At 44.9% G+C, this 25032-nt stretch overlaps 1 protein-coding gene across 2 annotated transcripts in view; it reads left to right on the top strand.

Moving 5' to 3' along the window:
• The window catches only part of LOC143815892 (transcription elongation factor A protein 3-like), a 531124-nt gene extending 507437 nt beyond the window's left edge, over positions 1-23687 (top strand). For both annotated transcript variants that reach the window (XM_077295629.1, XM_077295627.1), the window contains one exon: positions 23411-23687. In XM_077295629.1, coding sequence (XP_077151744.1) covers positions 23411-23419 — 9 coding nt within the window. In that variant the 3' untranslated portion in view covers positions 23420-23687. The remainder of the gene's footprint in view (positions 1-23410) is intronic.
• Positions 23688-25032: the final 1345 nt, after the last annotated feature.

Below are 25032 nucleotides of genomic sequence, written 5' to 3'. Positions count from 1 at the left end.
AAGAGGAAAACACAAACGTAGAGATGAACTAGATTCAGCAAAGTGAGGCCCACTAGTCTAGATAGGCAGAAAATAGATAGTGGACTATGCGGTCAGCAGAAAACCCTACAAAAACATCCACGCTGAACATTCAAGAACCCCCACACCGACTGACGGTGCGGAGGGAGAATATCAGCCCCCTAGAGCTTTCAGCGAGCCAGAAAATCAAATATTAAGCAAGCTGGACAAAAACACTGAAAAATGCAAACGATCCAAATTATACCAAACGGACTTAGCTTTTCTTGCATGAGACAGACTGAAAGGAATCCGGAGGAGACCATATAGGTCTGGATACAATGATGCCAGGCAAGAGACTGAGTCCAGAGGAGACTTAAATAGGGAACACCCGCTGCTTAACGACACAGCTGGAGCTCAGGCCTGCAACAAGACATGCCTAACACAATACCGTTAGTGACCACCAGAGGGAGCCCAGAAACACAGTTCACAACAGTACCCCCCCTTGAGGAGGGGTCACCGAAACCTCACCAAGACCCCCAGGGCGATCAGGATGAGCAGCGTGAAAGGCATGAACCAAATCAGCCGCATGAACATCAGAGGCGGCAACCCAGGAATTATCCTCCTGACCATAGCCTTTCCACTTAACTAAATACTGGAGTTTCCGTCTAGAGATACGAGAATCCAGAATCTTCTCCACCACGTACTCCAACTCGCCCTCAACCAAAACCGGGGCAGGAGGCTCAACAGCAGGAACCATAGGCACCACGTACCGCCGCAACAAGGACCTATGGAACATATTATGAATAGCAAATGACGCTGGAAGGTCCAAGCGAAAAGACACCGGGTTAAGGATTTCCAAAATCTTATAAGGACCGATAAAGCGAGGCTTGAACTTAGGAGAGGAGACTTTCAAAGGAACATGCCGAGAAGACAACCAAACCAAATCCCCAACACGAAGTCGGGGACCCACACCGCGGCGGCGGTTGGCAAAACGCTGGGCCTTTTCTTGTGACAATTTCAAATTGTCCACCACATGGTTCCAAATCCGCTGCAACCTATCCACCACAGAATCCACCCCAGGACAGTCAGAAGGTTCAATCTGGCCCGAGGAGAAACGAGGATGAAAACCAGAGTTGCAGAAAAATGGTGAAACCAAAGTGGCAGAACTAGCCCGATTATTAAGGGCAAACTCAGCCAGTGGCAAAAAGGTAACCCAGTCGTCCTGATCAGCAGAAACAAAACATCTCAAATAAGTCTCCAACGTCTGATTAGTTCACTCGGTCTGGCCATTAGTCTGAGGATGAAAAGCCGACGAAAAAGACAAATCAATACCCATCTTAGCACAAAAGGATCGCCAGAATCTGGACACAAACTGGGATCCTCTGTCAGACACAATATTCTCAGGGATGCCGTGCAAACGAACCACATTCTGAAAGAACAAAGGGACCAAATCAGAGGAGGAAGGCAACTTAGGCAAGGGCACCAAATGGACCATTTTAGAAAAACGATCGCACACCACCCAGATGACAGACATCTTCCGAGATACCGGAAGATCCGAAATGAAATCCATGGAAATGTGCGTCCAAGGCCTCTTCAGGATAGGCAAGGGCAAAAGCAACCCGCTGGCACGAGAACAGCAAGGCTTAGCCCGAGCACAAATCCCACAGGACTGCACAAAAGAACGCACATCCCGCGACAAGGAAGGCCACCAAAAGGACCTAGCCACCAAATCTCTGGTACCGAAAATCCCAGGATGTCCCGCCAACACTGAAGAATGAACCTCAGAAATAACTCTGCTGGTCCATCTGTCAGGGACAAACAGTCTCTCTGGTGGGCAACGATCAGGCCTATCAGCCTGAAATTTCTGCAGCACTCGTCGCAAATCTGGGGAAATGGCAGACAAAATCACTCCCTCTCTGAGAATACCAGCCGGCTCCGAGACTCCCGGAGAGTCAGGCACAAAACTCCTAGAAAGTGCATCAGCCTTCACGTTCTTCGAACCAGGCAGGTACGAGACCACAAAGTCAAAGCGGGAGAAAAACAATGACCAACGAGCCTGTCTAGGATTCAGGCGCTTGGCAGACTCGAGGTAAATCAGATTTTTATGATCAGTCAAGACCACCACACGATGTCTAGCTCCCTCGAGCCAATGTCGCCACTCCTCAAATGCCCACTTCATAGCCAACAACTCCCGATTACCGACATCATAGTTCCGCTCAGCAGGCGAAAATTTTCTTGAAAAGAAGGCGCATGGCTTCATCACGGAGCCATCAGAACTTTTTTGCGACAAAACAGCCCCTGCACCAATCTCAGAAGCATCAACTTCAACCTGGAAGGGAAGAGAGACATCCGGCTGGCACAAGACTGGCGCTGAAGTAAACCGACGCTTCAGCTCCCGAAAGGCCTCCACGGCCGCAGGAGACCAATTAGCAACATCAGAACCCTTCTTGGTCATATCCGTCAAAGGTTTAACCACGCTGGAAAAATTAGCGATAAAACGACGGTAAAAATTAGCAAAGCCCAAGAACTTCTGCAGGCTCTTAACAGACGTGGGCTGAGTCCAGTCATGAATGGCACGGACCTTGACTGGGTCCATCTCCACAGTAGAAGGGGAAAAAATAAAACCCCAAAAAGAAACCTTCTGTACCCCAAAGATACATTTTGAGCCCTTCACAAATAGAGCATTCTCCCGCAGAACCTGAAACACCATCCTGACCTGGTTCACATGGGACTCCCAATCATCAGAAAAAACCAAAATATCATCCAGATAAATAATCATAAATTTATCCAGATATTTCCGGAAGATGTCATGCATGAAAGACTGAAACACAGAAAGGGCATTCGATAATCCAAAAGGCATCACCAGGTACTCAAAATGACCCTCGGGCGTATTAAATGCCGTTTTCCATTCATCTCCCTGCTTTATGCGCACAAGGTTATACGCACCATGAAGATCTATCTTGGTGAACCAACTGGATCCCTTAATCCGAGCAAATAAATCAGACAACAATGGCAAAGGATACTGAAATTTAACCGTGATCTTATTCAGAAGACGATAATCTATGCAAGGTCTCAAAGACCCGTCTTTCTTGCCCACAAAAAAGAATCCTGCACCAAGAGGAGAAGAGGATGGGCGAATATGTCCCTTCTCCAAAGACTCCTTTATATAACTCCGCATCGTGGCATGCTCTGGCACAGATAAATTAAAGAGTCGTCCCTTAGGAAACTTACTACCAGGAATCAAATCTATAGCACAATCACAGTCCCTATGAGGAGGAAGGGCACTGGACCTGGCCTCATTAAATACATCCTGAAAGTCTGACAAAAACTCAGGGATCTCAGAAGGAGTAGAAGAAGCAATAGACACCAATGGAGAATCGCAATGAATCCCCTGACACCCCCAACTAGACACAGTCATAGCTTTCCAATCTAAAACTGGATTATGGGCCTGTAACCATGGCAGACCCAAAACGACAACATCATGCATTTTATGCAGTACCAGAAAACGAATCACCTCCTGATGTACAGGAGTCATGCACATGGTCACTTGCATCCAATACTGAGGTTTATTCTCTGCCAATGGCGTAGAATCAATTCCTCTAAGAGGAATAGGATTTTCCAAAGGCTCCAGGACAAAACCGCAGCGCTTGGCAAACGACAAATCCATCAGACTTAAAGCAGCACCAGAATCCACAAAAGCCATAACTGAGTAAGAAGATAATGAACAAATTAAAGTCACAGACAAAATAAACTTAGGCTGAAAAGTACCCATGGCGACAGGATTAACAATTTTTTTTAAGCGTTTAGAGCATGCTGAGATAACATGTGTTGAATCACCACAGTAGAAACACAACCCATTTTGACGTCTATGATTTTGTCGCTCGACTCTGGTCAGAATTCTGTCACATTGCATAGAATCAGGTGACCGTTCAGACAGCACCGCCAAAGGATTAACAGATTTGCGCTCCCGCAAACGTCGATCAATTTGAATGGCCAGAGCCATTGAATCATTCAGACCTGTAGGGATAGGAAACCCCACCATCACATCTTTAATGGCTTCAGAAAGACCATTTCTGAAATTTGCGGCCAGTGCACACTCATTCCATTGAGTAAGCACGGACCATTTCCGAAATTTTTGACAATATACCTCAGCTTCGTCCTGACCCTGAGAGATAGCCAGCAACATCTTTTCAGCCTGATTTTCAAGACTAGGCTCCTCATAAAGCAAACCAAGTGCCAGGAAAAACGCATCAACATTCACCAATGCAGAATCTCCTGGCGCCAGAGAGAAGGCCCAATCTTGAGGGTCGCCGCGCAAGAAGGAAATAACAATCTTAACTTGCTGAGCGGAATCACCAGAGGAACGAGGTTTCAGAGACAGAAACAATTTGCAATTATTCCTAAAATTCAGGAACTTAGATCTATCTCCAAAAAACGGCTCAGGAATAGGTATTTTTGGTTCAGACATAGGGCTATGGATAACAAAATCCTGAATGCTTTGCACCCTAGCAGCAAGCTGATCCACACTAGAAGTCAGAGTCTGGACATTCATATCTGCAGCAGAGTTCCAGCCACTCAGAGAAAAAAGGGGATGGAAGAAGCTAGGCAAACTGCAGCAACAAAAAAAACAAAAAAACTCAGAACTTCTTTTTAATCCCGCTTCTGCGATGCAATAAACATTTTCTTTTGGCCTGGCATACTGTTATGATATGATCCCAGTGGTAGAGGATCTCTGATATTCCGGCAAGATAGCAAAAACATAAATACTGCTCTAGGGAGGTGGAAACTGGGCTAACCGCATACCTGATCCTAACACACACAACTAGAAGCAGCCGGTGAACGTGCCTACGTTGGTTCTAGACGTCTCGAGCCAGCCGGAGAACTGACTACCCCTAGAGGGAAAATAAGACCTCACTTGCCTCCAGAGAAATTGAACCCCAAAGATATAGAAAGCCCCCAACAAATAGTAACGGTGAGGCAAGAGGAAAACACAAACGTAGAGATGAACTAGATTCAACAAAGTGAGGCCCACTAGTCTTGATAGGCAGAAAATAGATAGTGGACTATGCGGTCAGCAGAAAACCCTACAAAAACATCCACGCTGAACATTCAAGAACCCCCACACCGACTGACGGTGCGGAGGGAGAATATCAGCCCCCTAGAGCTTCCAGCGAGCCAGAAAATCAAATATTAAGCAAGCTGGACAAAAACACTGAAAAATGCAAACGATTCAAATTATACCAAACGGACTTAGCTTTTCTTGCATGAGACAGACTGAAAGGAATCCGGAGGAGACCATATAGGTCTGGAAACAATGATGCCAGGCAAGAGACTGAGTCCAGAGGAGACTTAAATAGGGAACACCCACTGCTTAACGACACAGCTGGAGCTCAGGCCTGCAACAAGACATGCCTAACACAATACCGTTAGTGACCACCAGAGGGAGCCCAGAAACACAGTTCACAACACCATTTGCAGCACTTGCCATGCCCGCATCAGCAGTGGTAGCAAAACAATCAGCCTGCCACCACCAGCATGATCAGGCACATGACTTTGTGTACTGAACCCCAAGCTCCAGGAACACTGTCTACAGGTGACACTACTGCTTCTTCCATTGTTTTGCATAGAATCCATCCCCAGTCCACCGTGCATGTGAAGATGCTTCTAGCCCTGCACATGTTGTTGCCCACAGTCAAGCAGCACCATCATCAAGCCCGTCTACCTCCTTGTCCCAGCACAGCCTTCAGTAGGCTATACCCCATTCTTTGGAATGCAAGCAGAAATACCCAGCCAACGCCCCACAGGTCACAGTCATAAATTGTAACATTTCTCTTCTGCTTGCGCTCGAAATGTTGCCTCTTAGACTCGTTGAGACAGCAGATTTCTGCAACCTGATTGCGGCAGCCGTCCCAAGGTACTCGGTCCCCAGTTGCCACTATTTCTCCTGGTGTGCTGTACCGGCATTACAACAGCATGTGTCCCACAACATTACCCATGTCCTCACCAATGCTGTTACAGGGAAAGTCCACTTAACCACGGACACGTGGACAAGTGCTTGTGGGCAGGGAAGATACATCTCACTGACGGCACACTGGGTTAATATAGTGGAGGCCGGGATCCAGTCGGACCTTGGGATGGAACACATCCTCCCTACGCCGAAGATTGCTGTCACTACGTCAATCAGGGTTGCCCCCACTGTCTACAGCTCCAGCTCCTCCTCCCCCTCTTCATCCTCCATCTCTGAAATCAACACATCAGTCTGAAGCTGGAAGCATTGCAGCACTGCCTCAGCCAAGCGGCAACAGGCTGTGCTGAAGCTAATCTGCATAGGTGACAAACCGCACAATGCAGAAGAGTTGTGGACAGCGCTGAAAGAGCAGTCAGATATTTGGATGAAACTGCTGAACCTACAACCAGTCATGGTCGTGTGTGACAATGGCTGGAACCTGGTGGAGGCTCTGGGGTAATTTGAGCTCACACACGTACCTTGCTTATCCCATGTTGTTAACCTCGTGGTTCAACGTTTTCTGAAAAGCTAACCAGAGCTGCCAGATCTGCTAGTGAAAGTACGCCGTCTGTCTGCCCATTTTAGAAATTCAGCTACAGCTTCAGCCGCCGTTGCCATGCTTCAGCAGCTTTTGCAGCTTCCAGCTCACCGACTGGTGTGTGATGTCCCCATGCGCTGGAACTCTGCGTTGCATATGTTGGAAAGGATTTGTGAGCAGAAGAAGGAAGTTGCTGACTACCAACATCAACAAGGTCATCGATATTCAGTTCAGACTCCACACATAAGACCTCAGGAGTGGACATGTATGTCAGACATACAGTATGTACCATCCTCAAAAACTTTGAGGACTGCACCAAAATGGTGAGCGGCGATGACGCCATAATTAGCGTCACCACCCCGCTTCTCAGCATTCTGAAAACCTCTCTGCTCACAATAAAAGAGGATGCATTGCAGGCAGAGCATGAGGATATGGAGCAAGGAACTATACAGGGGGATTACACTCAGCCCAGCCTCATGTCTTCTCAGCGTGGTTTGGTAGGCAATGAGGAGGAGGAGGAAAAACAGGAGCTACTTTGATGAGCTATAGACAGTACAAAAAGCACAGCTGTCATACCGTCTATTCAGCGGGGATGGCCCCTGGGCAGGGAGGAGGAGGAAGAGGATGAGGAGGAGGAGGACACCATGGTCAGCTGACCTGTTGGTGAGGACACGGAAGTCTTGCCTGTTAGCAGTCTGGCATGCATGGCTGATTTTATGTTGCGCTGCGTTTCACGTGACCCTCGCATTATAAAAATTTTGGGTGACACTCATTACTGGTTGGTGACACTTCTAGACCCATGCCACAATGAGAACTTTCAATTTCTTCTGCAAGAGGCAGAGAGGGGTACTAAAATGTTGCAGTACCAGAGGGCCCTTGCACCCTCCCATTGTGACGGCACAGAGGCAAGGGTTGCTGTCACAAGAAAGGCAATGTTTGGGAATGGTGAGGGCATACCTTGCAGATCGTACAAACGTCCTCCGTGATTCCTCTGTGCCTTTTAATTATTGGGTATCCAAGCTGGACATGTGGCATCAACTGGCTCTCTACGCCTTGGAGGTCCTGGCCTGCCCTGCTGCTAGCGTTCTGTTAGAGCGGGTTTCTAGTGCCGCTGGTGGAATTATAACAGATAAGCGAATCCACCTGTCAACTGAAAATGCTGACTTGCTGACTCTTATAAAAATGAACAAGGGCTGGATTGGGAAAGACCACTGTACACCACCAAGTGAAAACAGCGAAACATAACCTCATATACATTCTCTGTTTTGGGGAGGTGTATTCTCATGCACCTCTTCACAACCACACATGGGTATACGCTTCCAGATTTGGTCTGTTTGTTCTTATATTCCTCCTTATCCTCATCCTCATCATCCAGAACCACTAGATGACCGGGGTTGAACGTGCTCTGTACTGTTATAGGCCGGTGAATTTTGGGCAAAAGAGCTGTGATGGCACTATTTCATTTATTAAAAAAAGGACCCTGTCATGGTTCTCAATGGCAAGAGAACATAGTAAAGCATACAAAAAGGACTAGCTCTTGGAAGATGGGAACTCGAGCTGACTGTGAGCTAAACCTACCGCACAACTAACAGTGGCCGGGTAGCGTGCCTACGTTTTATCCCTAGACGCCCAGCGCCAGCCGGAGAACTGACTGACCCTAGCAGAGGAAAATACAGACCTGGCTTACCTCTAGAGAAATTTTTCCCAAAAGGCAGACAGTAGCCCCCACATATATTGTCGGTGATTTCAGAGGAAATTGACATACGAAGTATGAAGATAGGTTTAGCAAATTGAGGTCCGCTTACTAGATAGTAGGAAGACAGAAAAGGGAACTTCACAGTCAGCTGAAAACCCTTTCAAAACACCATCCTGAAATTACTTTAAGACTCTAATATCAACTCATGACACCAGAGTGGCAATTTCAGCTCACAAGAGCTTCCAGCCTCAGAAATAATCAATCACAGAGAACTGGAACAAAAATGCAAAACAAACTTAGGACTACAAGTCCAACTTAGCTGATAGTAGTCTAGGAGCAGGAACATGCAACAGAAAGGCTTCTGGTAACATTGTTGGCCGGCATAGAAATGACTGAGGAGCAAGGTTAAATAGAAAACTCCCACATCCTGATGGAAACAGGTGAACAGAGGAGATGAAGCACACAAGTGCAGTACCACCAGAAACCACCGGGGGAGCCCAGAAACCAAATTCACAACAGTACCCCCCCCTCAAGGAGGGGGCACCGAACCCTCACCAGAACCACCAGGGCGATCAGGATGAGCCCTATGAAAGGCACGGACCAAATCGGAGGCATGAACATCAGAGGCTGTCACCCAAGAGTTATCCTCCTGACCGTAGCCCTTCCACTTGACCAGATACTGAAGTCTCCGTCTGGAAACACGGGAGTCCAAGATCTTCTCGACAACGTACTCCAACTCACCCTCAACCAACACCGGAGCAGGAGGCTCAACGGAAGGCACAACCGGTACCTCATACCTGCGCAACAATGACCGATGGAAGACATTATGAATAGAAAAAGATGCAGGGAGGTCCAAACGAAAGGACACAGGGTTAAGAATCTCCAATATCTTGTACGGGCCGATGAACCGAGGCTTAAACTTAGGAGAAGAAACCTTCATAGGGACAAAACGAGAAGATAACCACACCAAGTCCCCAACACAAAGACGAGGACCAACACGACGACGGCGGTTGGCAAAATGCTGAGTCTTCTCCTGGGACAACTTCAAATTGTCCACCACATGCCCCCAAATCTGATGCAACCTCTCCACCACAGCATCCACTCCAGGACAATCCGAAGACTCCACCTGACCGGAAGAGAAACGAGGATGAAACCCCGAATTACAGAAGAAAGGAGAAACCAAGGTGGCAGAACTAGCCCGATTATTGAGGGCAAACTCCGCCAAGGGCAAAAAGGCAACCCAATCATCCTGATCCGCAGACACAAAATACCTCAAATAAGTCTCCAAGGTCTGATTAGTTCGCTTGGTCTGGCCATTAGTCTGAGGGTGGAAAGCAGACGAAAAAGACAAATCAATGCCCATCCTAGCACAGAACGCTCGCCAAAATCTAGACACGAATTGGGTTCCCCTGTCAGAAACGATATTCTCCGGAATACCATGCAAGCGCACCACATTTTGAAAAAACAGAGGAACCAGCTCGGATGAAGAAGGCAATTTAGGCAAGGGAACTGTCATGATCTCCATGGCCAGAGAACTAGCATAAGCCTCTATAGGAACAAGCTCTTGGAAGATGTAACTATACTGACCATGAACTAAACCTACCGCATCATCTAGAAGTAGCCAGGTAGCATGTCCTACTTTTTATCCCTATATGCCCAGCGCCGGCCGGAGAACTAATAATGCTAGCAGAGGGAAATATAAGACCTGACTCACCTCTAGAGAAATGCCCAAAAAAAAGGAGACAGAAGCCCCCCACATATATTGGCGGTGATATGAGATGAAACAACAAACGCAGCAGGAAAATAGTTTTAGCAAATTTGAGGTCCGCTTTCTAGATAGCAGAAGACAGAAAGCATACTTTCATGGTCAGTAGAAAACCCTAACAAAACACATCCAGAAATTACTTTAGGACTCTGGCATTAACTCATAATACCAGAGTGGCAATTCCTGATCAACAAGAGCTTTCCAGACACAGTAACGAAACTGCAGCTGTGAACTGGAACCAAAATACAAAAACAAAACATGGACGAATGTCCAACTTATCTAGTAGATGTCTGGGAGCAGGAACAAGCACAGAGAGGCTTCTGATAACATTGTTGACCGGCAAGCATCTAAAGGCCCCGTCTCACTAAGCGATTTACCAACGATCACGACCAGCGATACGACCTGGCCGTGATCGTTGGTAAGTCGCTGTGTGGTCGCTGGGGAGCTGTCACACAGACCGCTCTCCCCAGCGACCAACGATCAGGGGAACGACTTCGGCATCGTTGAAACTGTCATCAACGATGCCGAAGTCCCCCTGCAGCACCCGGTAACCAGGGTAAACATCGGGTTACTAAGCGCAGGGCCGCGCTTAGTAACCCGATGTTTACCCTGGTTACCAAAAAAAACAAACACTACATACTCGCCTTTCGGTGTCCAGGTCCCTTGCCGTCTGCTTCCTGCTCTGACTGAGCCGCCGTACACTGAGAGCGCAGCGGTGACGTCACTGCTGTGCTCTCACTTCTCACTGTACGGCCGGCAGTCAGTGAGAGCAGGAAGCAGACGGCAAGGGACCTGACGGACATCAGAAGGCGAGTATGTACTGTTTGTTTTTTTTTACATTTACGCTGGTAACCAGGGTAAACATCGGGTTACTAAGCGCGGCCCTGCGCTTAGTAACCCGATGTTTACCCTGGTTACCAGTGAAGACATCGCTGGATCGGTGTCACACACACCGATTCAGCAATGTCAGCGGGGCCTCAACGACCAAAAAAAGGTCCAGGCCATTCCGACACGACCAGCGATCTCGCAGCAGGGGCCTGATCGCTGGTACGTGTCACACATAGCGAGATCGCTATGGAGGTCGCTGTTGCGTCACAAAACTTGTGACTCAGCAGCGATCTCGCTAGCGATCTCGCTATGTGAGACGGGGCCTTAACAGAGAAGCCAGGTTATATAGCGACACCCAGATCTAATCAGAACAGGTGAACAGGGAAGATGATGTCACAAGTTCAATTCCACCAGTAGCCACCGGGGGAGCCCAGAATCCAAATTCACAACAGTACCCCCCCCTCAAGGAGGGGGCACCGAACCCTCACCAGAACCACCAGGGCGATCAGGATGGGCCCTATGAAAGGCACGAACCAGATCAGAGGCATGAACATCAGATGCAGTGACCCAAGAATTATCCTCCTGGCCATATCCCTTCCACTTGACCAGATACTGGAGTCTCCGTCTGGAAACACGGGAGTCTAGGATTTTTTCCACAACGTACTCCAACTCACCCTCAACCAACACCGGAGCAGGAGGCTCAACGGAAGGCACAACCGGTGCCTCATACCTGCGCAATAACGACCGATGAAAAACGTTATGAATAGAAAAGGATGCAGGGAGGTCCAAACGGAAGGAAACAGGGTTAAGAATCTCCAATATTTTATACGGACCGATGAACCGAGGCTTAAACTTAGGAGATGAGACCCTCATAGGGACAAAACGAGAAGACAACCACACCAAATCTCCAACACAAAGCCGAGGACCAACACGACGGTGACGGTTGGCAAAAAGCTGAGTCTTCTCCTGGGACAACTTTAAATTGTCCATCACCTGCCCCCAGATATGATGCAATCTCTCCACCACCGCATCCACTCCAGGACAATCCGAGGATTCCATCTGACCGGAGGAAAATCGAGGATGGAACCCCGAATTACAGAAAAACGGGGAAACCAAGGTGGCAGAGCTGGCCCGATTATTGAGGGCGAACTCCGCCAATGGCAAAAAAGCAACCCAATCATCCTGGTCAGCAGACACAAAACACCTCAGATATGTCTCCAGGGTCTGATTAGTCCGCTCGGTCTGGCCATTAGTCTGAGGGTGAAAAGCAGACGAAAAAGACAAATCTATGCCCATCCTAGCACAAAATGCCCGCCAAAATCTAGACACAAATTGGGTTCCTCTTACAGCAAGCCCAAGGCCAAAAAAAACGCATCCACATTGCGCAACGCAGGATCCCCTGGTGCCAATGCAAAAGCCCAGTCTTGAGGGTCGCCGCGGAGCAAGGAAATCACAATCCCAACCTGCTGTGCAGGGTCTCCAGCAGAACGAGATTTCAGGGACAAAAATAGCTTACAATTATTTCTAAAATTCTGAAAGCTAGATCTATTCCCTGAGAAGAATTCCGGCAAAGGAATTCTCGGCTCAGATACCGGAGCATGAATAACAAAATCTTGCAAATTTTGTACTTTCGTGGTGAGATTATTCAAACCTGCAGTTACACTCTGAAGATCCATTATTAACAGGTGAACACAAAGCCATTCAAAGATTATAAGGAGAGAGAAAAAAAAGAAAGACTGCAGCATAGACAGACTGGCAAGTGATCCAATTAAGAGCACAGAAAAAAAAAAAAAAAAAAAAAAAAAAAAAACTCTCAGCAGACTTCTTATTTCTCTCCTTTCTCAGCCAAGGATTTTAACCCTTTAGTGGCCGGTCAAACTGTCATGATCTCCATGGCCAGAGAACTAGCATAAGCCTCTATAGGAACAAGCTCTTGGAAGATGTAACTATACTGACCATGAACTAAACCTACCGCATCATCTAGAAGTAGCCAGGTAGCATGTCCTACTTTTTATCCCTATATGCCCAGCGCCGGCCGGAGAACTAATAATGCTAGCAGAGGGAAATATAAGACCTGACTCACCTCTAGAGAAATGCCCAAAAAAAAGGAGACAGAAGCCCCCCACATATATTGGCGGTGATATGAGATGAAACAACAAACGCAGCAGGAAAATAGTTTTAGCAAATTTGAGGTCCGCTTTCTAGATAGCAGAAGACAGAAAGCATACTTTCATGGTCAGTAGAAAACCCTAACAAAACACATCCAGAAATTACTTTAGGACTCTGGCATTAACTCATAATACCAGAGTGGCAATTCCTGATCAACAAGAGCTTTCCAGACACAGTAACGAAACTGCAGCTGTGAACTGGAACCAAAATACAAAAACAAAACATGGACGAATGTCCAACTTATCTAGTAGATGTCTGGGAGCAGGAACAAGCACAGAGAGGCTTCTGATAACATTGTTGACCGGCAAGCATCTAACAGAGAAGCCAGGTTATATAGCGACACCCAGATCTAATCAGAACAGGTGAACAGGGAAGATGATGTCACAAGTTCAATTCCACCAGTAGCCACCGGGGGAGCCCAGAATCCAAATTCACAACAGGGAACCAAATGGACCATCTTAGAGAAACGGTCACACACCACCCAGATGACAGACATCTTCTGAGAAACAGGGAGATCAGAAATAAAATCCATGGAGATGTGAGTCCAAGGCCTCTTCGGAATAGGCAAGGATAACAACAATCCACTAACCCGAGAACAACAAGGCTTGGCCCGAGCACAAACATCACAAGACTGCACAAAACCTCGCACATCTCGTGACAGGGAAGGCCACCAGAAGGACCTAGCCACCAAATCCCTGGTACCAAAGATTCCAGGATGACCTGCTAACGCAGAAGAATGGACCTCCGAGATGACTCTACTGGTCCAATCATCAGGAACAAACAATCTACCAGGCGGGCAACGATCAGGTCTATCCGCCTGAAACTCCTGCAAGACCCGTCGCAAATCTGGGGAAACAGCAGATAATATCACTCCATCCTTAAGGATACCTGTAGGTTCAGAATTACCAGGGGAATCAGGCTCAAAACTCCTAGAAAGGGCATCCGCCTTCACATTTTTAGAACCCGGTAGGTAAGAAACCACAAAATTAAACCGAGAGAAAAATAACGACCAGCGCGCCTGTCTAGGATTCAGGCGCCTGGCGGACTCAAGATAAATCAAATTCTTGTGGTCGGTCAATACCACCACCTGATGTCTAGCCCCCTCAAGCCAATGACGCCACTCCTCAAAAGCCCACTTCATAGCCAAGAGCTCCCGATTACCAATATCATAATTTCGCTCAGCGGGCGAAAACTTACGAGAAAAGAACGCACAAGGTCTCATCACGGAGCAGTCGGAACTTTTCTGCGACAAAACCGCCCCAGCTCCGATTTCTGAAGCGTCGACCTCAACCTGAAAAGGAAGAGTAACATCAGGCTGACGCAATACAGGGGCGGAAGAAAAGCGGCGCTTAAGCTCCCGAAAGGCCTCCACAGCAGCAGGGGACCACTCAGCAACATCAGCACCCTTCTTAGTCAAATCAGTCAACGGTTTAGCGACATCAGAAAAACCAGTTATAAATCGACGATAAAAATTAGCAAAGCCCAAAAACTTCTGAAGGCTCTTAAGAGAAGAGGGTTGCGTCCAATCACAAATAGCCTGAACCTTGACAGGGTCCATCTCAATGGAAGAGGGGGAAAAAATGTACCCCAAAAACGAAATCTTTTGAACCCCAAAAACGCACTTAGAACCCTTTACACACAAGGAATTAGAGCGCAAAACCTGAAAAACCCTCCTGACCTGTTGGACATGAGAGTCCCAGTCATCCGAAAAAATCAAAATATCATCCAGATACACAATCAAAAATTTATCCAAATATTCACGGAAAATGTCATGCATAAAGGACTGAAAGACTGAAGGGGCATTTGAAAGACCAAAAGGCATTACTAAATACTCAAAATGGCCCTCAGGCGTATTAAATGCGGTTTTCCACTCATCCCCCTGCTTAATTCGCACTAAATTATACGCCCCACGACGATCAATCTTAGAGAACCACTTGGCCCCCTTTATTCGAGCAAACAAATCAGTAAGCAGTGGCAAAGGATACTGATATTTAACCGTGATTTTATTCAAAAGCCGATAATCAATACACGGCCTCAAAGAGCCATCTTTTTTAGATACAAAGAAAAAACCGGCTCCTAAGGGAGATGACGAAGGACGAATATGTCCCTTTTCCAAGGACTCCTTAATATATTCCCGCATAGCAGCATGTTCAGGCACAGATAAATTAAATAAACGACCCTTTGGAAACTTACTGCCCGGAATCAGATCTATAGTACAATCGCACTCTCTGTGCGGAGGTAGTGAACCAATTTTAGGCTCCTCAAAAACGTCACGATAATCAGATAAAAATTCCGGAATCTCAGAGGGAATAGATGACGAAATGGAAACCAAAGGTACGTCCCCATGAGTCCCCTGACATCCCCAGCTTAACACAGACATTGCTTTCCAGTCGAGGACTGGGTTATGAGATTGCAGCCATGGCAATCCAAGCACCAACACATCATGTAGATTATACAACACAAGGAAGCGAATAATCTCCTGGTGATCCGGATTAATACGCATATTTACTTGTGTCCAGTATTGTGGTTTATTACTAGCCAATGGCGTGGAGTCAATACCCTTCAGAGGTATAGGAACTTCCAGAGGCTCTAAATCAAACCCACAGCGTTTGGCAAAGGACCAATCCATAAGACTCAAAGCGGCGCCAGAGTCGACATAGGCGTCCGCGGTAATAGACGATAAAGAGCAAATCAGGGTCACAGATAGAATAAACTTAGACTGTAAAATGCCAATTGAAACAGACTTATCAACCTTCTTAGTACGTTTAGAGCATGCTGATATAACATGAGTTGAATCACCACAATAGAAGCATAACCCATTTTTTCGCCTAAAATTCTGTCGTTCGCTTCTGGACAGAATTCTATCACATTGCATAATCTCTGGCGCCTTCTCAGTAGACACTGCCAAATGGTGCACAGGTTTGCGCTCCCGCAAACGCCGATCAATCTGAATAGCCATTGTCATGGACTCATTCAGACCTGTAGGCACAGGGAACCCCACCATAACATCCTTAATGGCATCAGAGAGACCCTCTCTGAAATTCGCCGCCAGGGCGCACTCATTCCACTGAGTAAGCACAGACCACTTACGAAATTTTTGGCAGTATATTTCAGCCTCATCCTGCCCTTGAGACAGGGCCATTAAGGCTTTTTCAGCCTGAATCTCCAAATGAGGTTCCTCATAAAGCAACCCCAAAGCCAGGAAAAACGCATCCACATTGAGCAACGCAGGATCCCCTGGTGCCAAAGCAAATGCCCAGTCCTGAGGGTCGCCCCGGAGCAAGGAAATTACAATCCTGACCTGCTGTGCAGGATCTCCAGCGGAGCGAGATCTCAGAGACAAAAATAATTTACAATTATGTTTGAAATTCTGGAAGCGAGATCTATCCCCGGAGAAAAATTCAGGTAAAGGAATTCTAGGTTCAGATATAGGAGCATGAATAACAAAATCGTGTAAACTTTGAACCTTCACAGCGAGATTATCCAAACCTGTAGCTAAACTCTGAGGATCCATATTAATCAGGTGAAATCAGAACCATTCAAGGATTAGAAGGAGAGAGAGACGAAGGCTACAGTAAGCAGAGATGCAAGTGAATCAACTAATGAGCAAACTCAGGAAAAAAAAAAAAAATTCTCTGCAGGGTTCTTTTCTCTCCTTTCTTCTGCCAATTATTTTAACCCTTGGCCGGCCAAACTGTCATGGTTCTCAATGGCAAGAGAACATAGTAAAGCATACAAAAAGGACTAGCTCTTGGAAGATGGGAACTCGAGCTGACTGTGAGCTAAACCTACCGTACAACTAACAGTGGCCGGGTAGCGTGCCTACGTTTTATCCCTAGACGCCCAGCGCCAGCCGGAGAACTGACTGACCCTAGCAGAGGAAAATACAGACCTGGCTTACCTCTAGAGAAATTTTTCCCAAAAGGCAGACAGTAGCCCCCACATATATTGTCGGTGATTTCAGAGGAAATTGACATACGAAGTATGAAGATAGGTTTAGCAAATTGAGGTCCGCTTACTAGATAGTAGGAAGACAGAAAAGGGAACTTCACAGTCAGCTGAAAACCCTTTCAAAACACCATCCTGAAATTACTTTAAGACTCTAATATCAACTCATGACACCAGAGTGGCAATTTCAGCTCACAAGAGCTTCCAGCCTCAGAAATAATCAATCACAGAGAACTGGAACAAAAATGCAAAACAAACTTAGGACTACAAGTCCAACTTAGCTGATAGTAGTCTAGGAGCAGGAACATGCAACAGAAAGGCTTCTGGTAACATTGTTGGCCGGCATAGAAATGACTGAGGAGCAAGGTTAAATAGAAAACTCCCACATCCTGATGGAAACAGGTGAACAGAGGAGATGAAGCACACAAGTGCAGTACCACCAGAAACCACCGGGGGAGCCCAGAAACCAAATTCACAACAGGACCCCCACTGGGGAATTGTTTTTCAGCTCATGCCCTCCAATACAAGTCACAGAGACCCACACCCCTACATTGGGCCTACTTCTTAACTCTGTCTCCTGCAATGTTTCTTCTTTAACTGCCACTAGATGACCAGGGTGAATGTACTCTGTACTGTTATAGGCTGGTGAATTTTGGGCGAGGGGGCTGTGATTACACTATTTCATTTATTAAAAAAAGGACCCCCCATCGGGGCATTTTTTTTCAGCTCATGACCTCAATTACAAGTCTCAGAGACCCACACCCCTACATTAGGCCTAGTTCTTAACTTGGTCTCCTGCAATGTCCCTTCCTTACCGGCCACAGAATTTTGAGCAAGGGGGGTTGTCATGGCAATAGTATATTTTTTAAAAAGGTACCACCCTTTGATGAAACCACATACTTGTTGGCAAAGACTTCATAACATTTGTGTACCGCAAAAAGCTCACTTGAAAAGCTCCTTTTTTGTTGCCTGGTTGCTCACATTGGACACAATAAACTTCATATAAGTTTAATAAAGCAATGCTGTTAGTTTTGCTCAGTAGTTCATTACAAATATTTCTTTGTCCACTATATTAGTTTCTCTCCTTGAGAGCCATAACTTTTGCTGCATCAAATGTACAAATGGCAAATATACAAATGGTGATTTGGAATCCAGATTAAAATACTGTATACCAAATGCATTCAGACAATTACATAGCTGCATTTCTTGTAAAACATTTACAGATGTGACAGACAATGCTCATAGTGACACAATCTTGATAAATGTTTATTTATTCACTTCACAAACAGTTCTAAGCCTCTATATGTTTGCTGTTTGTCATTGTAAAACATTAAGGTTTACTGTAACTTTGCCTGTGGTGGTGTGATCTAAATCCTTGTAGCTCTTATATTCTAGGGGTTTATGGTCCCTCGTCTGATGACTCCATGATATCTCAGTTTCATACAACCTTGAAAGCTGACCACTTGAAGGGCTGGGTGAAACTAGAGTTACTACATAGTGTAAATCACTATATAAGACAAGAGAATCATGACTAAGACAGATGCCAAAACTGGGGTACCTGTACATCTACAATGTGCTCATACCTGCATAATTGGGGACTTCCATGCAGTGTAGGTAATCTCCCAGGGGTTCTCTGTCTTGCTGTTGCTTCTCTGATATTCCTGACGGATGATGTTTAAAAGCCTCTTGTTGATGATGTAATTATACTGTATGTACTGTAGCATGGCTAAAGGGTGTGTAGTCGACGGGAGGTATGTGCCATATAAGTGCCTTGTTGCTGTAATGTAGTCCGGAGTATTTCTTTGTTGTATATAACCATGTATATATGTGTGTTCCAGGACCTGTGGTGATGTCAGACCACATGGCTAATCATGTGATGGGTTACTGGGTGTGGTTAGCTCTATATAAGACAGGCAAATGCTTAACACAGGAGATGTGTGGAGGTGCTAACCTCCAGAGTGTGTTAAGGCACAAGGTCTGAGCCGGAATGACTGGACACTTTGTTTTTCTTTTCCTGAACTAAAGGCTATTTGTTTGCTGTTATTTTGCCATGTGGTTTATGAGGTAATAAACCCTGTGAACTTTTCCAAGAACGTGCCTCCTGAGTGTCAGCCATCGCACCTGAGTGAGTGAAATCCCTACAGTACGTAATCTTTATATATACATATTCATTATGTGTATTTAATCCTTATACAGTACTTATTAACCTTTGTATGTTAAATACATATACAAAAGTGTATGCACTCATACTATTCAAACATTCTATTCCTTGAATTTTGTACTTTGCAAAAAATTGTATTGTATTGCAAGTATTGGTCGTCTTTAAAGCTGTATCTGAAACTTAGTGTTAAAAACATGGCAAATAAAATTGCTAAATTCTCCTGTAAATAATTCTGCAAAGATGGAACCATCACACCATTAAAAAATACAAATGGATTTTCATGGGCCCATCCAGTATGTGGGTTCAAAGGCGTAATGGGGTGCATATGACTATGCAGCAGTGCTGGCCTAGCTGCCAATGTGTAAAACAAAGGAGTACGGGAGTACAAAATGCATATTGTGAAGTGGAATCTCATGGGCACATCCAGTTTGTGTGTTCAAAAGCGTAATGTGGTACATATGACTATGCAGAAGGGCTGGCCTTCCTGCCAATGTGTAAAACAAAGGAGTACAGGAGTACAAAATGCATATTGTGAAGTGGATTTTCATGGGCCATCCAGTATGTGGGTTCAAAGGTGTATTGGGGTGCATATGACTATGCAGCAGGGCTGGCCTTGCTGCCAATGTGCAAAACAAAGGAGTATGGGAGTACAAAATGCATATTGTGAAATGGATTTACATGGGCCCATCCAGTATGTGGGTTCAAAGGCTTATTGGGGAGTATATGAATTGGTAGCAGGGCAGGCCTTGCATTCAATCCAACATTTTTTTTATGAGCGCCTCCTGGACATCTTATGAAATGGGTTTTTTGGTGCATTGTAATTTTTGGCAGCCCATCCACTCACAGCATAGGCTACAACAGTTTAGGAGACCCACTGTTTAAATATGGCCATTTAAGAAGATTAATACCGCCTGATGCACCAGTAAAAATAGGCTGTGTGATTTTAAGAGTCCCGCCTTCATAAATGAAACAAGATGGGTCTGCGTATGTGCCACACACCACATAGTCAGCTAGGGTTGTTAAATGTTACAATGACATTTCCCAGTGAATGCTTTTGTAGTGGTTGAAAGCAATGTTAAAGTTGAAAAACGCTTCAAAAACGCTGCACCTGAACTAAGCCCAAGTGGGGGAGGAAATTTTCTGTCTGGGGTTAATTATTTGGCCTTACAGGCAAGTGATTAAGCTGCAAAGTATGTGCCTTAACATATTTCCCAGCAAAATCAGTTTTGTTTTCGTTTTAGTGTGTTTTTGGTGGCACAGGGAAAAATAGCATGAATCTCGGAAAAAATTGTTTATAGCTGTAAACTATGAGTCAGGAATGCTTCCAGGGGCGATCCCCATGATGTTCCTGTTTCATTTGAGCAGTGTTTCCATCATTTTCAGATGTTTTTAAACCTTAAAAGGACACCCGGGGGATTGCGGTAAAAATAATCTGGTCTCCCGTAGACTTACATTACATTAGGCTCGTTGCTCGGGTCGATTACCCGAGTATTCCAATTTGCTTGACCTGAGCAACGAGTACCCGAACATTTTAGTGCTCGCTCATTACTAGTGCTGTATATAAGGAGAGAGACAGCCAAAACAGTGGAAAACCGGCCTAAAATGCCCAAACTTGGAGCACGCAGATACATGAGGTCTGTCACAGAAATACCACACTGACAAATATGTGGCCTGTATTTTTTTTTTAATGCAAAATAGTGCTGTTCATAATTAGAGTAACAGACAGCAATAACAGTGGAAAACCAGCCTAAAATGCCCAAACTTTGAGCACGCAGATATATGAGGCCTGTCACGGAAATACTATTCTGACAAATATGTGGCCTGTGTGTTCTTTAAATGCAAAATAGTGCTGTTTATAAGTAGAGTAACAGACTGAAAAACAGTGGAAAACCAGCCTAAAATTCCCAAACATGGAGCAAGCAGATATATGAGGCCTGTCACGGAAATACCACATTGCTTTGTGGCCTGTATTTTTTAAATGCAAAAAAGTGCTGTATATAAGTAATGTCACAGACAGCAAAAACAGTGGAAAACCGGCCTAAAGGCCCAAAATTGGAGCACGCAGATATACAAGGCCTCTCACGGAAATACCACACTGACAAATATGTGACCTGTATTTTTTTAAGTGCAAAATAGTGCTGTATATAAGTAGAGTAAAATACTGAAAAAACAATAGAAAACCGATCTAAAATGCCCAAACTTGGAGCACGCAGATATATGAGGCCTATCACGGAAATACCACACTGACAAATATGTGGCCTGTATTTTTTAAAATGCAAAATAGTGCTGAATATAAGAGCAGCTTATCTGGCGCATCTGCATGGTACATGTAAGTTACTTAATAATTTGTACCTGTATAAAGAAGGACCTTGGGACCTATTATCATGTTTATAACACAACCACAAACAAAGAAAAGATGATACTAGGTCAAATAAAGTATCAAACTGTTACAACTTTATTGTTAAAATCATCAGACAACAGGTGAAAAGGAGATGACATACAGAGCAATATCTAAAAGACTATTGTAAATAACAGCAGGAGGCTTGTGCCCAGGAAATTCAATACAAAATACCTTAGATCACTAGTATCACTAGAATATTTCAATATTAAATCTTACTTTTAATATATATAATAGTTTCTAATGAATGTCCCAATCATATGAATAATTGTAGAGACCAAGTAATCCTCAAATATATTCCTGCAAATTGCGGGTGACCGACATCGCTAAAATATTGGTGCTAACAAAGTTTTTGCACCCATCAGATCCCGAACCACACCATCATAACGATCATGGCTAAATGATTAATAAATACATAGTACAATACAAGATCGCTATTTACCCACCGCAATGCAGACCGGATCTCCTGGGACGTTGAGTTTTGTGTGGTGAGCATGCATACAGGCCATGGAGGTTAAGTGCATTGCTTGTTGTTTCTTTTCCAACAATTGTACCTGCTGATTCCAGGTCTTTCTGTAACTCTTCACAGGTAGTCTTTGGCTCTTGGACAATTCTTATAATAATTATTTTATCTCCTCTGTCTGAAATCTTGCGGGAAGCATTTGGTAATAGCTGGTTTATGGTGAAATGATGTTCTTTCCACTTCCACATTATTGCCCCAATAATGCTCACTGGAATCTTCAGTAGTTTAGAAACTTTGTTAATGCCATCAGTATTTTTTGCAAAAATAAGGTTGCGAAGGTCTTGAGACAGCTCACTGGTTTTAGCCATCATGAGATACTTCTTGTGTGGCACCATAGTAATGAGGCACCTTTTTATACTTCATGAGTTGAAACAACTGATATTATTTTTCACTAAGTGGCAGGATTGCTTTCTAATTACTGATAGATTTCAGCTGGTGTTATGACTTTCCATGAATTTTTGCACCTCTCTTGCTACCAACATTTGATGAGAATTTCATGTCAATAGGACGATTAGAAATATATTTGCTTAGAAAATTGGTGACGTGGTCAATACTTATTTCACTATTTCTTAATTTATAGGTAGAATATAGTAGATAAGCAAGGACTTAAGTGACTATACAAAAACACAGTCGCAAGTCTTATTTTTTTTAAGAATTTAAGGGAGACACATGTACGCAGTTAACTGATATGATCTACCATTAACCTATAAAGAAGATGTGTAGCATCAGAAGTGTGCATTATATTGTTTTTCAGCAGATTAGGCTAGTTTCACACTAGCGTTTACCTGATCTGCGGCGGGCTGCGGACTTCCTCCGTGAAGCGCCACCCCCCGCCGCACCTCCGCCGCTAGCTCCGCCTACTTCTGCATGCGGCCTGTGTACCTATATTTAACAATAGGTACGCAGGTCGTGCCGCGGTATGCGGATGGTGCCGCATGCGTCGTTTTGACGATGCGGCGACCAGCGTAGACGCAGCCATGTAGCATTTTTTTTCCGCATCGTTAAAACGACGCATGCAGCACCATCCGCATACTGCGGCACGACCTGCATACCTAATGTTAAATATAAGTACACAGGCCACATGCAGAAGTAGGCGGAGCTAGCAGCAGAGGTGCGGCGGGGACGGGGCTTCACGGAGGAAGTCCGCAGCCCGCCGCAGATCAGGTAAACGCTAGTGTGAAACTAGCCTCAGACACAAAGTTTGGTAATTTATCACAGCTGGTGAAGAACCTCTTTTTCAATTAAAAACATAGCACTGTACAGCTATCTTCAGGTTCTGACATCACAATGTGATGTTTATACAATTATTCTTTAGAATATTATTATTCTCAAATTAGGTTTTAAATGTATAGTATTAAAACCTTTGTCTTTATCTTATAGTTTTGTTGATCTGTGGCTCCTGATGACAGCAATGAATGATCTTCCCTGCTCTGTAAATATCCCTGGATCAACATTGTTTTCTCCAAAGTGTTGTGCTTTCACTAGAATGCTTAATTTTTAGCTTGTAATCATCAAATCTTTTGTCCACATTTTATACAGTTTTCATAGAGAAGAGTGATATAACATTTGTAGAGTATTATGACTTGTTGTATTAATCACTACAAAATGTCATTTTATGAAAATGGTGACATATGTGGTGGTATTACTACTGTCACATGTATCAAATTCTTCATTTTTCGTACTTATGTATGTTTTCCAAAGATGTCCATACTCTTCTCCAAGATATGTCACAATACAATATTTCTGAGAACGGGTATTTTTGTAGGCTGAAAAGCAGCATTACATCTTCATCTGTGTCTGCAGACATAGTAATCAATGCAAACTATTAATTCCTTAACATCTTTGATAATAAAGTTGGATACAACTATTGAATGACTTGTAAATTGCTTTTTTTTCTTTTGCTATCTGTCAGCTGATCACGGAATAGATAAAACAACAAACTATAGTTAATAAATCAAAATCAAAGTGTCTGTAATTACATTTTATTGTATGGTACTGTAAAAGTGCACCTCGGCACATTAAATCCAATATTATGACAAATGCACGAAATGTGGTCTTAGATCTTCTTTTTAAACAAATACTAATTATAGAAAGCCCACACAAAGGAAAACAAAACTTTATCCAATTTACAAAATAAAGGCATTGAGCAAAATTGTTCCTAATTAAAAAATAACTATCTGAGGAAAAACTTCCCAATCACAGTGCAGCTATTATATTTCAAGAGCACTATAAGAAATGAGAAGTAAGCTGTAATCACTAAAGATGAGTATAACGGGCTGGACGGAAGACTAGAGTGGACCCTCTGGACCGTGGGGAGACCTACCCCTGGGCGAGCGGACCTAGAGTGGAACCGACCCCTATACAGGGACCATCAGGAGCAGGCCCAGAGGTCACTTACCCACGGTGGAGTACCAAGAGGGACGGCTCCAAGAAGGAAGAAGGAAGACTGCCGATGCTGGAGAGGAAGTACTGGCGGGAGGCCCAGGAAGACAGATGATGAGCAGGAAGACTGGAAGCCGGAGCGGAGAGAGACTGAGGGAAAAAACAAAAGATAAAATAAGACACGGGGGAAGGGAAGGAACGGGAACTGGAAGGGAGCTGAGAACAAACAGAGGGACAAGTCGAAGAACCTAACGGAGAAAGTACACAGTACTGAAGCGGAAGGGGCCAGATGCAAAAGCAAAGGCTAATGACAATCAGGCACAGGGGAACAGGAGAACCTGCCTCTTATAGCAGGGGCAGGAGCAGGATTGGTTGCTGAGGTACTGACCTGGATGACCTCAGGAAGGAGAAACGGAAAAGATGCACCTGCGCCCTTTGGAGAAACCAGAGCGCCTGCGCAGACCCTGCACACTCCCCAGAGAGTCAGGCACCGGAAGTGAAGGAGAGAACTTGAGATGTCCGGACCCGGAAGTAGATCGCTGGGAACGTGCAGCAGCAGGGAGAGAAGGACCGGCGCTCCCAGACCCAGAGCGGCTGGAGCACGCAGCGACAGCATCAGG

This window comes from Ranitomeya variabilis, chromosome 3 (assembly GCF_051348905.1).
Source record: "Ranitomeya variabilis isolate aRanVar5 chromosome 3, aRanVar5.hap1, whole genome shotgun sequence".
NCBI classification, from domain to species: domain Eukaryota; kingdom Metazoa; phylum Chordata; class Amphibia; order Anura; family Dendrobatidae; genus Ranitomeya; species Ranitomeya variabilis.
Note: the sequence above shows the minus strand (reverse complement) of the source record. Positions and strands in the feature narration are given on the sequence as shown.